Source organism: Leptonotus elevatus, chromosome 15 (assembly GCF_054856555.1).
Source record: "Leptonotus elevatus isolate MCC_2025b chromosome 15, RoL_Lele_1.0, whole genome shotgun sequence".
Taxonomy (NCBI): domain Eukaryota; kingdom Metazoa; phylum Chordata; class Actinopteri; order Syngnathiformes; family Syngnathidae; genus Leptonotus; species Leptonotus elevatus.
Window position 1 is genome coordinate 17,560,205 of NC_141253.1, and position 16,451 is coordinate 17,576,655.

General features: G+C 39.1%; 1 protein-coding gene across 2 annotated transcripts in view; it reads right to left on the reverse strand.

Moving 5' to 3' along the window:
• The window catches only part of dcc (DCC netrin 1 receptor), a 350,617-nt gene that overhangs the window by 244,430 nt on the left and 89,736 nt on the right, over positions 1-16,451 (reverse strand). For both annotated transcript variants that reach the window (XM_086097425.1, XM_086097423.1), the window contains exons 2-3: positions 11,510-11,869; positions 4,931-5,218 (exon numbers count right to left, since the gene is read on the reverse strand). In XM_086097425.1, coding sequence (XP_085953551.1) covers positions 4,931-5,218; positions 11,510-11,869 — 648 coding nt within the window. The remainder of the gene's footprint in view (positions 1-4,930; positions 5,219-11,509; positions 11,870-16,451) is intronic.

The following is a 16,451-nucleotide window of genomic DNA, read 5'->3' on the forward strand; positions in this document are numbered from 1 at the left end:
TTTATTCTACATTCTCGAATGGATCTCAGAATAGAATGCAGGCAGCGATGAATAAATGGAGTCACACATCTGTGTAAGTTTCAGTTTTTGGCGCTTTGTTCAAATAGTCAAAAATAAGTCAAGTTTATTTTGTTTTTTAATAATCAAGTATACTGCTATCTCGTAGTAATTATTCTTAATCAGACCCGTCGCCAGAGCCCAGGCACATGAAAGGCATGGGGAGTTATTATGAATACCCTACAGACAGCATTACTTGCCCTATACATTTGGATAAATTCACGGAGCACTGCCGTGCATCTATCCATTGAATGGCGCCCGCTGAGTATTATCACAGACAGCATTTACGCCATGAACGCCGTCGTGTGTACGTTGACGCCGCAGCCATATTGGATGAGGCAAAATGAAACTATTTGTAAAGATGCCTCGTTCAGGAGCTGTATCATCAAGCCACAACTCATTAAATTAATAAGGCCTATGGCCTGTCAATGGTGACGAGTGTCTTCAGCCGTAAAAAGTTAAGATTTTGTCCAGAATGAATTTGATAACTTGATAACAGGTGATGTCATCTTCAGTCGATATTAACTTTTTACTGCTGAAAATGGCTCAATAAGTCAAGTATCCTTTTAATATCCACTTTTTCTTGAAACTCATGCCGTAATGATAATTTTCTATCATTTTATCACAAATTTGACAATTAAATTATTGTAGGGCCATGCCATGATATTTGGCAGAATAAATATAAATAAATATTTGGTGAGTCAAATAACTTCTGTGTTTCTCCCTTAACAGTTTCAACAAAAATATATGAATTACAGGACGAACATTTGACTGTTTGTATTTAACTTTACAACGCAGAGAAAAATCTGCAAAAATGGGGTGATTTTTTATTATTCCTTTTTTTGGGGGGGGGGGGGGGTTTAGTATATATTATTATGTTATTATATTTGTCTTATGTTGTTAAATGAAAATGTGCTTTTAAAAATCTGCAGATTGTCGATCAACAGCATCGTTCAATGGAGCATTTCCTAACCCTGCAAAACCAAACAACTACAATGGAAAGATTTAGTTGCAACAACCATGGGCAATATGCATTTTGATGCAGCTACCGTCATCTCCATTTAAGAGGAGGACAACCTCTTTGAAGGATATTTTCAATATTATTTTTTTTCTAAATTGTTTTTTTCACTGTAAAATACAAGATATGAACTTAGACTACCATAAATAAAATAGATAGTTTTAAACTGGAACCATAAAAAAAAAACTAATTTAGCTCAATTCACAAAAAATGGTGCTATCTGCTTTTACATTTGAACTCAAGAATTTGCCGCAGTGTGCCCAGTTCTACAGCATTTGTTGGAACTTTAATCAGCAACATGTAACAAGTTCAGATGACCAAAACCATTGTTCGAACAATAAAAACATTTACCTAACATAACAAAAGACAAGATAGCGTTATGACCGAATCCTGACCCCAAAAAATTGCACTTCTTGCTTTGATTGCAGGTCATGATGTCACATTCATTATGTGTCATATATTCACATAGGTTTGGTTTACAGACCTACTTAATTGAAGTCTAGCCCAAGGACATAAGACAACACACGCACACACACACTTCAGTCTCAAAAGATATGTGTCTGCCTTCAGGTGGGCCCGCAGGCTGTACAGTACTATAAAGAAGAAGCTTTAAGAGAAAGGAAGTTTCATCAGCAACACTGAGACAAACGAACACCATCCCACCAACTATCATCCTAAAAAAGTTAGCACAAGACATGCACAATATGACTATTGACTACAAATGTAGGATTTTTTTTTTTTAAGCAAGCTGAGCACAAGTAGACAAAAGGGGGGGGGGGGAAAAGGCCACACAGCAGATTTCCTTGTTGGTCTCACAGAATAATACAGTTTTTCTCGATTGTTAACACACAATTTCTGGTACCTGAGACAAAGTTACTACAACATGTAACTCATGTACCAAATCCCTCAACCAGTTCCACTAAACCATAAACGCAATTCCTGCTTTAGACTCAGTTCGACATTCTAAATCACACCTTTTTCAAAACACTACACACAATTCTCTGCATTAAGCATAACTTTTCATGAAGAACACACTGCCAGTCTAAATTATTTGCCTTGCTATACTCACTGAGTCATCACATGCTTTAACACCTATACCACAGTTTTACAATTAGCAATCAGAGCTTCAGCATAAAAGGTTGCAACAGGTGAGTGATCTGGGTTAGAAAAATGGAGGACTACATTGGAAACAGAGGCAGAGCCAGAGGCATGAGAGTGTGAGTAAGAGGAGGATGAGGAGGAGAAGGACGAGGACGAGGATGGCCACGAACTAGGACTATAATCTCCAATGAGATCCGAGCCACTTTGGTTGACCATGTGGTCAACCATGGTCTAACAATGAGGGAGGCTGGCCAAAGGGTACAGCCAATTTTGAGCAGGCACACTGTAGCTGCCATCATCCGGAATTCTACTCTCTCTCGGAAACTGCAGTACTGCATACCAATGCATACAGTAATATTCAAGTACAGTATTGCTAGGAAATTCATTACTACTTGTATTCCTACATAGTCTTTGCAATAGTTTTATATTTGTATTGCAGAACTGAAAGATTACCAGCACATGGTGGCCGGGAAATGTACTGTCTACTGTCTCCTGAACAGGAAAGTGAAATTATAAACATGGTCCTAGAAAATAATGCCATAACATTGAGGCAAATGCAAAGTAGAATAATAGAAAACAATGGAAGATTTCAAAACATTGACAGGGTAAGCTTGTCAACACTGGATCGAGTGTTGCGCAGAAATAATGTGAGGATGAAGCAGCTCTACCGGCTGTCTTTTGAACGCAATTCGGAAAGAATCAAAGAACTGCAGTACAACTATGTATGATCAAATCCCATCCAGGCCCTTTGTGGTGTATCTTGTTACACAGCCTACTACACAATTCTGTATGAATTATACAAATTTCAGCATTGTAATCATAATTGTACTTCATTAGCCACCACGCCATCTCTGTCTGAATTTGTTTGTGTTCCAGAGAATTCTTGAGCTAGAGGTGGCTGTGGTGGAGCACCAGTTCATCTTCATCGATGAGGTTGGATTCAACCTTGCAAAAAGACGAAGGAGGGGAAGAAACATCATCGGCCAGCGTGCCATTGTTGACGTCCCTGGCCAGCGCGGAGGGAACATCACGATGTGTGCAGCTATTACCCCCGACGGTGTCCTCCATCACCATGCCATCCTTGGCCCCTACAACACTGTCCAACTGATAACATTCTTGGACAAACTACACAACATACTCACTCCACCAGATCAGGTCGATGAGCCAGAGCAGCTCAGGTATGTTGTCATTTGGGACAACGTAAGTTTCCACCGGGCTGCTCTGGTGCATAACTGGTTCACTACGCACCCACGCTTTTCAGTAGTTTATCTCCCTCCATATTCTCCATTCCTCAATCCTAACGAATGATTTTTTTTTCTGCCTGGAGATGGAAGGTATATAACCGAAATCTACAAACGCATGTGCCCCTCCTCCAAGCCATGGCAGATGCATGTGGAGATATTGCAGGTGATGCTTTTCATGGCTGGACTCGCCACGCAAGGCAATATTTTCCCCGCTGCTTGGCCAGGGAAAACATTGCCTTTGTTGTGGATGAGGCGCTGTGGCCAGACTGAAACAGAAGACAGGATGCAGCATAGTTTTATTTTGGGGGGTGTTGTGTGTGTTTGTGTGTTTGTGTGTGTGTGTGTGTTGTTGTTTTTTTTGTAACTATACAGTAACATTTTTGCATGTGCAACTTTGTGTTTGTTGGGATGTAGTGTATATGTTGCTGTGGGGGAAAAAAATAATATTTTTGTTGCCATGTATTTGTGTTCTGCGTATGAAAACAAATATTCAACACTAAGAGTGACACCGAACAAAAAAGGCCTAAGTCTATTATGAATGAAGAAATGGGTTTTCCATTCATCATAGAGTTTGGGGCCAAGTGTGTTACACTGTGCACATCAGTGTTCAGCTGGTTCATATAAGTGTCCATCCTTATGCTGGTTTGTGTGTGTCATTTGACAACAAAATAGCATTTTGAGAAGAAATTACATTATTTTGAATTTAAAGTGTCCTTTTGCAGGATAAATGAAGCGTTTTGCTCATCGTGTGTGTGTTTTCTGGATTTGTGTGTAGAGTTTTGAGAATATGGACCATGCTTTCAGAAAAAGTGTGTAAACAATCAAGAAAAACTGTAAATGATGGATCACAGAGATAATCACTGAACAGTGTACCGCTGATCCCTTAACCGACGCACATTGGGTGACACATGACGGAATGCTAAAATGTGTTTATAAGAGTAAAAGTACAGTATGTTTCATCTAAAATAAACTGCCTTTCCCAGTAGTTAAATATCATTGAATATCCACAATTCACTTACAGTGAATGATTACAATATGGACTGTGGACTGTTTACCAGAAATAGAGTTAGCATTACCCAGAACCTGAACAATTACTTGTAATGCAATGGAATGTGTCAGGAGAGTATATAATTTCAGAGAGTGACAGATTCCCTGCTTCTCTCCGTTTGCATAAATATTATATTCACTGTATGTATTTTTTAATGTACATCACATTTGTTGAGTACTGTAATTTTTGTAACTCGCAGTTCAACAAGTTGAGTGATACTTTACTTAAAATATCAAATGTTTGGTACAAAAAATGGTAGGTATGTTTTGTCTATTCATCTTGATTTTTGATTGATTTTTGAAATCCCACCAAAAAAAATCCACTTTTGATGAATATTATGACCATAGAAATGAGCGCATAGTTAAACAAACAATAACTAGCTACCTATGCTAAAGGCTAACAAAATATCTTTTTTTATCTCTTTATCTTGTACATGTATTTAATCAATGGTAGGGAAGTCACCTGGGAGCACCCGCAGCTCAGCATCTGTCCCCGTCCTTGTGCTGCCAGGGTTGTCGGCCAGACAGCGATACGTTGCTGAGTCTGGAGGCTGGACACGGCTGACCTGCAGCGAACCGGATGGCAGCACCGCCAGGCGAGAGGAGGGGTCAAATGTCATCGGCAGATCGTCTCGGTTTTTCTGCCAGCGAATGACGGGCGTTGGTTCCCCCGAAACCTCGCAGCGCAACAACGCAGTGTCGCCGAGGTACGATGAGACTGACTCTGTGGGGACAACTACTCTTAGCGGACCTGAAGAGAAAATCAGATAGAACAGTTTAGAATTGACGGCGTCGGCATAGACTCCTCATCATTAAATTATTTTCAACTGTGATCTTGTCTGTTATATTAGATAAGTCATATAGAAATCAATGTGGTTAGTGGATGGAAACCTCAATACACTGTATTTATAAATATATCGACCTGGATAAACCTCAGACACCCCAGTGCTGCTGGTGTATATACTGACATGCTTCATAGAGTTACGATCATCATCCTCCCCATGTTGGCTAAGATGCACTGAGGATGCGATCGACTTATAATGGCTGAGCTGCTCGATAGGTTGTCTGGGTGTTACCTCCCCCCACCACCAACCGACCCACCCACCCTCCTTTCCACATGTGCAAGTCTTACAGTTCTGTTTTAATGTCTTACATTATGTGACGAGTTTTGTTGTTGTTTTCCCCCAGTTACAGACTGTGCGCTCCTCTACAGGAGCACAGATTGGGCCTTGTTTTTTTTCTCCTTTTCCTTCCATCCTTCATCATGTTTTTTTGGTTTGTTTTTCATCTAAGAAACACGGGGCACTAATTAACAACCACCCCCACGCACAGAGCAAAATGGCTGAAAAGACACATACAGAGAGCTGACAATGAAGAGTTTTAGGTCAACAAGACTGAAAAGAAGGCAGAAAGAAAAGTGTTACCCCACAGGTAATGCAAGAACGTCTTTGTTTCTAAACAGCAGGAGGACAAACAAATACCAGACAAAAAGGAAAGGACAATTCAAACATCATGGATGAAGAGTGTCTAGCCTGGTGTATCTAGCACACCTGCCGCTTCCTGTCTGGTCAAATCCACTTCAAGAGCAAAGAGCCTGTGGCCAGAAACACAGAAGCCTCCCACCACCTGTCTCACTCTCAAAAGACTTACGCATCTAAGTGTTTTTTTTTTAAGTGTTTGTTTTAATTTCACTGGGGCTGCAGGATCCACACGTCCCTTTAAGTCATTTTCTAAAATGGGTGATAAACTGTGAACCTTTTGCCAGTTTGCCGGGTTACACATCAACCTCCTTCTGAGAACTACTCCATGAATTTGCTGCCCTTGGCCCCAGACAGTTACGAGCATGTATTAAGAACTTCCACCCAACCATTCAGCCATTCCTCCATTTTCACAGGTCACGGGTGAAATAAAGCCTATCCCAGCTGGCTTTTGGTGAAAGGCAGACAACACACTGGACTGGCTGCTAATCAAAGGCAGACTAATAAAAACTTGATCATTTTTAAAAGAAAGAAGTGTGAAAATGTCAGAGTTACTGAGTATACAATGGATAAAACCAAATACAATTTTGACAAAAATCTCGTCTGGCACAAATTGGACAGTTAAAAAAAATGGCTGTATGTGTACAACTGTAAAGACTTGGACATTCAATTTTACGGCTCCTCACTGTGTCAATCTGTCAATGAGGAAGGTTTCTCAAGAATAAAAGACACATTTTGTTATGAATGTTGTTTACTTTCATGTAGCCTCGACTCAGAGGTAATTTTCTCACTGACACAAACGTTGTTATTTTGTTGTTTTACTAGATAAAGTTTTGTATTTCTTTACAACTGCAAGGTCATAGCCTTGCTATGACATCACCAGGAAAAGAGGTGACAGGGAACAATGTGAATCAGGATTGTGTGTGTTATGTAAGCTCTGCTGCTGTCTGTTCACATGTGAATCATATAGTGTTGCCATCATCTGCATTCATAAGCAAATAAAGTACACATCCGCTGTGGTCACAGATGACGCTGGGTAACACAGTTTGTTCTGGCAAATGTTTTTAACTAATTGTTGAGAACAGAATCCAAAATTGATCTCAATTTTTTGTCTATCACATCAGTGACAAAATTCCGTGTACAGCGTACGCTCCGGACCGTCCTGATTTCAATGCAAATGAGGGACGCAACTACGATTGGCCGAGTCTTGGCTATATTCTGTCCCATAATCGCACACACAATGAGACAGATGTCCCTTTGAGCTGTGCCCATCTACAAAAATACCACAAAAAAAAGAAAAGAAAAGAAAACTCACACAGTTAGACTGCACTTTGCGGTAGACTTGCAGCAAGAACGAAATTAGGGCCCAATGGGTTCATCTCATTCATCTAATTGCACGTTCCTATGTCCTCGCTCCTTTTTTTACATGCTGGCACCTGCCACCAGAAATTCCATCGAGGAGGGAGGAAATTGACCAAGTCAGTTATTTGTGATAAGTAGCTGATTCTGAACAAAAGATGAAGGTATTTTAGCGCATATATTTTACACACACCAGTTCATATTTCCAAAAAGTATTTTTATTTTACAAAATGACACATGAATAATTAATTACTGTCTCATATATAAATGAATACATTAATTATCAGTGAATTTTTCAATGTTTACATTTTTTAAATCATGAATAAATCAGGTTAGTTCCTTCCTGATCTGGTATGATCATAGGCCATGTTGCCAGATTTGCATGACCCAAAGTGTGCAGCAGTACATTTACAGCAATCTTCAGTAAAAGAGGAACATGTGATCACACAGAATAAAAAGTTAGCAGAAAAGAGAAGTGGGAGAGAGCAGAAGAAGAAGGTCAAACCACCATTAGGAAAATGAGGAGGAGACATGAAAGAAGGGACTGAAGAGGACTAAGGTGGAAAAGCATCAAGCACAAAGATGGAGAAGTTGAACCTGAACATGGCTTAATTTAACTTATGGCTTAACAGCCCCTATATTTAAATATCCATCAGTCCCTGATGGGGGTTGCGGTTTTCCTACAGCTTTCATCCTTATTTGACAAACACACAAAATAAATTAGATGGATAATAACATGCAAATCACAGTAAACAGACGCGAGCAGCAGAGGGACGCTGGGGCCAAAGTTGCTCTGAATATCTGCCTTGGGAATAATTATTATCTAGTCAGTCAAACTTTAGCTCCTCTCCCCCAACTGCTTTTAATTGGGATTAGTCCAGATCTACAGAGAATTGACCACTAATTGGGAATGGACAAAATGAGGGATGCTCAGATCTCAACTGAATACTACTACAGGCTCTAGATCTTATTTATCCTGAGTGATAAGCGAGTAAGAGATCCAAGATGGGTGATATGAAATGTGAAAATTGGAACTGTTTTGCCTTTTGTAGTTTCTGAGTAATTTGGATATTTTATATTGTTCATGTCACCTGACGATGACAACTTCGGTACATTTGCACAGGTAAAATGTAATGCTTAATACTTAAACAGCAGGCTCCTTTAATCTCCAGCATACACACCACCCACCTGGTGAATGATTCAGTGTCGCTTATTAATTCCCACTTTACAGTCATCTCTGTTTGCATACACATACGCAGTAGTTGCTAATTGAATTTTTAAGCCTCTCCTGCTTATTAGCATTTTGCCTTGTAATGTATTATTAGTCCCCACGGTTGCTTCTGTCAGCTTTTTTTTGTCTTTGCCAATTGTAATAAAATATTTTTACTGCCGGTCTCATCATTTTTTTTTCATGGCTCATATTTCAATGCATGTCAAGGGAAAAACATTGGAAAACAAATTGCCCAGTCAAGCTCCCGTATATCACTATACATGCAATCAACCTAGAAATGAAGCAGTGTTCACATGGTTACAATTGCTGATATGCAAGGTTACATTACCTGGCAGAATTTACAAGGTGTGTCCATTCTAAACAAACTAACAAACAACAAACTAACTAACAAAACATAAGTGATCATGCAAAATACATTAAGTCTCTTAAACTATGAGATTTCAGTATAGCACTGTAATTTAACAAAGTATGTCAGTAAAGAAAATAAGAAGGAGATTTGTGTTCATTTCCCCCAAATTCTCCATATTTTACAAATTCTGCCAGGTGTGTAAACTTACAACTATAAATGTTATCTCTGTTGTTCTTAGTTGCATGTATAATGTAAGACCTATGCCTATCTTGATTAATATTTTACAGTAAGAAATGCAGGCAGTGCATATCATGCTATCTGTCTGGTATCTTCTTTCATAAATTGTATTGATTTTTAGACACTTTCTGAATGTCATTAAATTGATTTACTCTAGTACTTTTGAACAGTCAAGTAAATTAGAAGAGGTAGGAAATATTACATAATGTGCATATGTCACCATAATAACTATGAAGGACAGGCCAAGGTGTCTTGGGGAAAAAAATCTAAAAGGAAAAAAAAACCTTCTTTCTATTCAGTCCAATCCATTTTAGCAGACACACCAAGGACAAAGGAAAGATGTGGCCCTTTTAAGTACGATTTTTTTTGTCAACAAGCGGCTACACATTGTTCGACTGGCAAAAGGAGGGTTTCTACAGCTGAGCCCTGAGAAATGCCACATTAGTCTATAGACTTTTTATTTATGGAAATTAATTGTTTTGTTGGAGATTACTCATCCTTCCCTAAAATTGTATCCACCTCTTGCCTCCCAAAACACTGAGCAATGTAATATTTGTATCTAATGTAATCGCTTGTTTCAAAAATACAAACAAATCTAATCGATTAGAATAGACAAAAAATATATCCATCCATTCATTTTCTTAACCACTTATCCCTCACAAGGGTCGGAGGATGCTGGAGCTTATCCCAGCTGGCTTTGGGCAGTAGGCGGGGTACACCCTGAACTGGTTACTAGCCAATCCAGGGCACACACAGAGACAAACAATCACTCACACTCACAATCACACCTAGGGACAATTTAGAGTGTTCACTTAACCTGCTGTGCACGTCTTTGAAATGTGGAAGGAAACCGGAGTACCCGGAGAAAACCCACGTAAGCACGGGGAGAACATGCAAACTCCACCCAGGAAGGCCAAAGCCCGGACTCGATCTCACGTCCTCTGCACTGGGACTCGGACGTGCTAACCAGTCATCCACCAGACTAAAATATAATAAAATAAATTTGAATAGAGACAGCAGTGGTCTACTTTGAGTACTCCAGCTTCCTTCCACATTCCAAAATAATGCATGTTTTCAGTTTTATAATATAATGGAGTACAGATACTTTTTTGCGTAATAAGGATTATTTTTTTGTATGATGCTGTGCTATATTTTGTGATTCATACTTCTAGAAACTTTGTTGATGTATTTCAAAAGCATAGTTAGAAACAAAGCAAGAATCAGCTGCAAAAAAAAAACTAATTTGTATTTCTATACATATTTTGGATTTTCACTTTTTCTCTCCCATAATATTATGTCTCTCGCATTACAATTGTTTGCTGATTGCTAATTGTGTATATTATGTGATGATAGACAGCCAATAGCTACTTTCTTTACTGGGGAGTTGGAAACATTGCTGTATGAATGTGATATTTTACAACTGTCTACCAGGTGTCGCTATGAGAAGATGTTTCGAACGTTTCAAAAGAACGATTATTTTCCGGAATCAAGTGTTTCAAATGATTCGATCATTTTAATGTTCCATTTCTGCCATCCCTAGTGAATTGTCAAAAAGATAGTGGTATGAATTGTTTACCTTTTTATATCCCGCCCTCATGAAGATCTTTCCGGTTGCCTTTTTCTAAGAATGAGGAATAGTAACTACCGCCGCCAATGGTATGGAGGGGGATTACTTTGTGCATGTGCGTTGTTTGTTTGTCTGTTTGTTGCTGTGAGTATTTTTGTCATTTATCCGGTGTGACGGTCAGGCCAACCCCACAAGTGGTAGGCATCGGTCACATCTGGCTGACGTCGAACTGGTGTATAGTAGCCTCCAGACAAACGGAGTAGTCCAGTTGCAATTGCATCTAAGACCTAAGACTGTAATTTGTCCATAGGTGTTAATGTGAGCGTTGACGGTTGTTTGTCTATATGTCCTGTGGTTGGCTGGCGACCAGACCAGGGTGCACAAAGTTAGCTGGGATTAGCTTCATCAGACCTGACCATTATTCGGGCAAGCTTTCAATATACAGTAGAAAATTTAATCGAATAGATGGCATACAAATTCCATATGAACACCAATTATTTTCTCTGACGGCTTTCTAAGACATCAATTCCTCACTCCACTACTCTAGTCTCAGCTTTGGCACGCACTTGTATTTCAATAATCTTTTTAGACAATATCTGCTTTTGCACATAGGACTGGGAGTTTGGCATGGACTAGGGATCGGGGGTCAGATGGGTTGGATGGAGAATTCTGTGAAGCACTTTGATGCTTTTTCAAGTATGCTTTTTTCATCGCAGGAACCAAAATCAATAAATGTTGCCTGTAGTTAGGGTTAGCTTATCCTCATTTTATTTCAACATGCTGCAACTCCCCTATGGTGCCCTACAAATGTTTTACTTTACCTGCCACAGTGATTCTTGCAGTCCGGCTTACGATGCTTCCTAGTCCTTCAAGTGTGGAGAGGCACTGGTATTCCCCCTCATCAGGGCGGTGGTGCCGCGAGTGCACTATATTGTGAACGAGCAAAGATCCATTGGCCAGCTCCTGCCGCCGTTCATCCACCAGTGCACTGAGTAACACTCCATCCTTCCGCCATGTGATGGTAGGGGTTCCGGACGCCAAGTCTGATTGTGCCTGGCAGTCAAGCTGTAGCACACCTCCTCGCACCGTCACTGTGTCTTGAGGTTCCTTAGTGAACGTGAAGTCTACGAAGCCACCAGTACTAATTGAGGAAGATGATGATGAAGAAGAGGCCTCTGATGCTGCAGCCAGGGAGAAGAACAGAGGAGAACACATAAACTATAATGAATTGGGGGAAAAAACGGTAAACAGCTCAAGACTCATACAAATCCAATGTGCATCACTAAAACAAACATTGTTTCTTGAAATGACAGATATATCGTGCTTTACTGCCTTCCTGCCAACATGTTTTATCAAAATACACTTGGTGCTCATTCCGTAGCACATTAATGTTTAGCTAAACTGCTTTGAACAAGGTGTTGTTTACAGCCAAGAGCCAATTTGTATCCCAGAGGCCGCCTTATATTCGATCAAGCCACGATTGTTACGGTAGCGGACCATAAAGAGATTGTTAGACAACAAAGGTAGTAAAAAAACAAAGGAAAAACTGTGGATGTGGTGATGGTTTATAGATTTTGCAATAAAAGCTGCAGGTGAATTGGAAGTGCAGTTTAATTGCTTCTAATAGGACTCTCCTCAAGTGTCTAAAAGGGTAAATCTGACCTAAAATCAGTGCAGTTATCTGTAAGTGTTTACATAAAGGCATGCATCTTTATTAATTTGTAAACTATTCCTGATGTAATGCAACTTAAATTATACGTTGCTGTGAACATAACCATTAAGCCAATTACATTATGTCTGCATATCCTAAAATTATCTTGAGTAGACTCACTCGTAACATTGCTACAGTATAATATTGTTAATCGTAATGTAATAAGCAAAATAATATATTCAAGTGAGAGTAGCACTCACTGCCATTCCCAAACTCACCTACTACTTGCAAAGGTTTCTGAAAAATTCACCCTTTTGCACTTGATCCTTGCATTGTTTCTGTAATGACCTAAAATGTCACCTTGCTCCTTTCAAGACTCCTGAATATGCTCAAAGGATTAAAAAAGAAGGTATAGTACCCACTATTATGCCAAAATATGCCATGTGGTAACGTAAAAAAGAGCAATAAGGAAGACTGAATAAGTGTTTTATTTTAAACTTCTCCTCATAAATAAAGTACAGTATCCGATACATACAGTATGAGTACATGCACTGTAGCATATAGGAGTATTGGGGATTGTGATAAGTTTGCAATGTTATAGATTTGTGCTGTATCATACAAAGTAATGTCAAGTCATCTAAGAAGTGTTAAGAATGTTGTTTAAAAAACCATAAATACATATACAATACACAATGCATATATAGATAAATTATATAGATAAATGATATAGGCCCATAATTTTGTAGACAGGTGCTCGTGCACTTGGCGTAAAAACTGGCACAGACTGCATTGCGCCTCGCTGGGCGTTCCAGCGGACCAAGGGTGTTTCTTATTACTCACTCCCAGCGTACTTGACCATTTGGTGAGAGAGATTAAACAAAAGTTTAGACTAGCTAAAAGCAGGTCGTTGTGGCGCAGGTGGTGGAAGGTGATTTTGTTGGATTTGATCAAGGTCCAGGCAGGCTGATTCTGAGCTCCACAGATGTGTGTGATTGAAATCATCGTATTTCATTCATAAATATGAAAACAGCGTCGGACAATCCCTCTGAATTGTTTTAGAAATCAATTAATTAAATGAATCATTATTATTAGAATCATAAAAATAGTTTTGACTATTGGTGTAGGAGTGCAGTGGGGCGGAAGTGTATCAAGATGAGAAGATTGGTTCAAGAGGTTTAAAGAGGGATAAAATGATTTTGGCAGAAGACCGCAGCAGCAGAATTCTTTCAACAAGCAAAAGAAAAGAAAAGAAAAACGTGTCTGTTGTATGTAGAAGCGAAGAAACTCGTTCACTGCTGTCAACACGATGAAGGAACAAGGATTTTTGGGTGTCTGTCCAAGCTGTTTTCATTCTTGGTCTCAGTTTTGTAAAATACATTTCACCCAAAATGCAACTTGTACTGCAGAGCGACATATGTGTTTTTCTTCTTCTTCTTCTTCTTCTTCATGATGTATTTTTAAAGTGGTGCGACCGTGCAACTTATCCTCAGAGACCAAAAAATACAATAACTTGCAATGCATCATTCTACAAGATGATCACTATACATATATTATTACTTAATGCTTTATATTGTTTTCATGTTCTTATATTTAATGCAATCTTGCAAAAGGCTCAGATGGCAGTGAGCTGCAGTGACTACATCTCTTCTTGTGTTTGATGTTGACGCCACCAAAACAGCCTTTCATCATGATCAGAGAGACAGTTTGCATGGTCAAAGGCGTCACTCTGCGCCTGCGGGCAGCGGGGTTCCTGGGAAGTGATCGTTGGTTTGTACAAGAAGTCACATCATGGAACTGCCTCTTATTTAAAAACATCAATCAACAGAAGTGAAAATTAAGAATATTTCTCTGTATAGTTTCGCTGCTCGCATTACATGTTTATGTATGACGTGTGTTTTCAGACAGAGGTTTTAAGGCTCAATTATCACTGCACCATATTGTAACAGGGGAAAAAACTAACAATTGACACAATGAATTTCCTTCATGATCAAATATATAGATTACCGGTATTTAACCAAAATTAGAGAATGGCAGTTTGTCGAGCACAGACCTCCACACAGACTAATTCAATATGCATACATAACAAGCTCTTGTAAAAGTGTTTTCACTGAAGAAAATGTAGCTTGCAATGTTGATAAATTATTTCAAGTTGATGATGCAAACCAGTTAGGTATTTGTGTGCCTGTAAATCAAACAAGCTAACCACTAACTCCCTGTCAGAGGTAAACTTCAAAGCAACATGAGTAATTTAGTACAAAGCGTATCCACCATTTCCCAACGCTTCTATATCTAACGTGCTTTCACAGATGACAGAACACATTACTCCTTAGTGCCAGTAATTTGGGACTTTAAGCAACTGCTGTTTTCTTCCGGAGAAAAAATACTGACTCATTTTTCATTTGTTCATTTCACAACTTCTAACTTTGAAAAGTTTGGATAACAAAAAATAATAAATAAACAACAAGTTGAAACATCATCCATCCATCAATTCATCCATCCATTAGAATTTATTTCAATTTCCTCAGTATCACTGTTAAGTCAACAGAATGAAGCCTACAGAATTATTTCACTTTATTATTTGTTATCTTCATGAACATCATGTCCCTCAATCCTCATCTGCCCATCCTTGCCTCCTTCTTTATTTTTGGTGCCTCTTTTACATCTCTCTTTCTCTTTTACTTCATGGTTTCCTTCTTATTGATCCCCTTTCAGCAGTCCCCCTACTCTCTCTCTATCTTGACAGCTCTATCTCTATTCACTCCCATTGGTCTCTCTCTCTCAAACACACACACACAGATGCACACACACGGCCACGCACGCACGCACGCACACACACACACACGCACGCACCCCCCCCCCCCACACACACACACGCACACACACACACACTTCATCAGTGTGTCCTTGTCCTAGTTGTCCTGCAGTTTGATGTTATCACTCTCTGTCTGCTTGCCATCTCTCTTCTCATCTCACTGCTTGGCAATCTTCTTCTTTTTTTTGCTCCATATTTCATTTACACAGTGATCACTGTCACTGCTTCTTTAAAAAGTATATTTAACAGGTCCATAATTTTCTTCTTCAATTTGTGTGTGTGTGTAGGGGAGGGGGGGGGGTGCGGTGCGTGTGTGTGTGACCGAGTGTAATATGGCTGCCATGGCGACAAGGTTATTTGGTAAGCATCAAGCTCAAGGCCCAGGTTTTACATGGCCTGGTAAACAAACTGAAGAAAGTCATTTATTGTATTTGCTGCTTAGGCCTTGATAATATGTTTACATGCTATCTCTCCCCGTCCAAACTCCCACCACAGATTTCATCAAGAGAAGCAAGATGTCAAGATTCTCAATGTCAAATAATCATATTTCAACTTTATTGTTTAATTGTAAAAAACAACAACATTAGATTTATGATGCAGAACAAATGCATTGGCTTTCTGGTGACTACAAGTATATTTTAATTTCCCAAAAAAGAGGACACTAGGCCCTTGAGATACTTAAATGATCCTCAAAGTTTATTCAAAGATGCCATACCTTTGAACTATTTTAACATATGCCTCCTCAAACAAAAACAAATAAACAACCATATCTCTCGTTTGAAGTCATACTTGACAAATGGATAATGACATATTGTTAAACCCAACCTTTTTTGCCCAAAAATCTACTTTTCAAACAGCCTGCCTCGTGCAATCGACCATTCCATTTCTAATATTATTATTTTTTATCTCGAACCCACATCATGAACATGCCTCCTGTTTGGGAGCGCAGAGCGCTGCCAGTGTGCTAAAGTCCTGGGCCAGCGAAAAAGCTTACCACACCTTATTTGATCACTCAAGAAGTGAGGTACGTAAAAAAAAGAGACTATATTTTTATTTTAATTATTATTATTAATAATAATAATAAAAATAATAATAATAATAATGTTTGGGGGGTTTTTATTCATGAATTTGTATAATCCCCTGAACGCCCGGGCTGGATGTATTAAAAGGGGGCATGTCCGGACAAAAGAGGACTTTTGGCCACTCTATTTAATGCTTAGATGACATACAAGTTGCTATTAGCAGAATTAGAAGATTACAGGAGATAATAATGCTATTACACTCTTTATAGGCTTTAGAA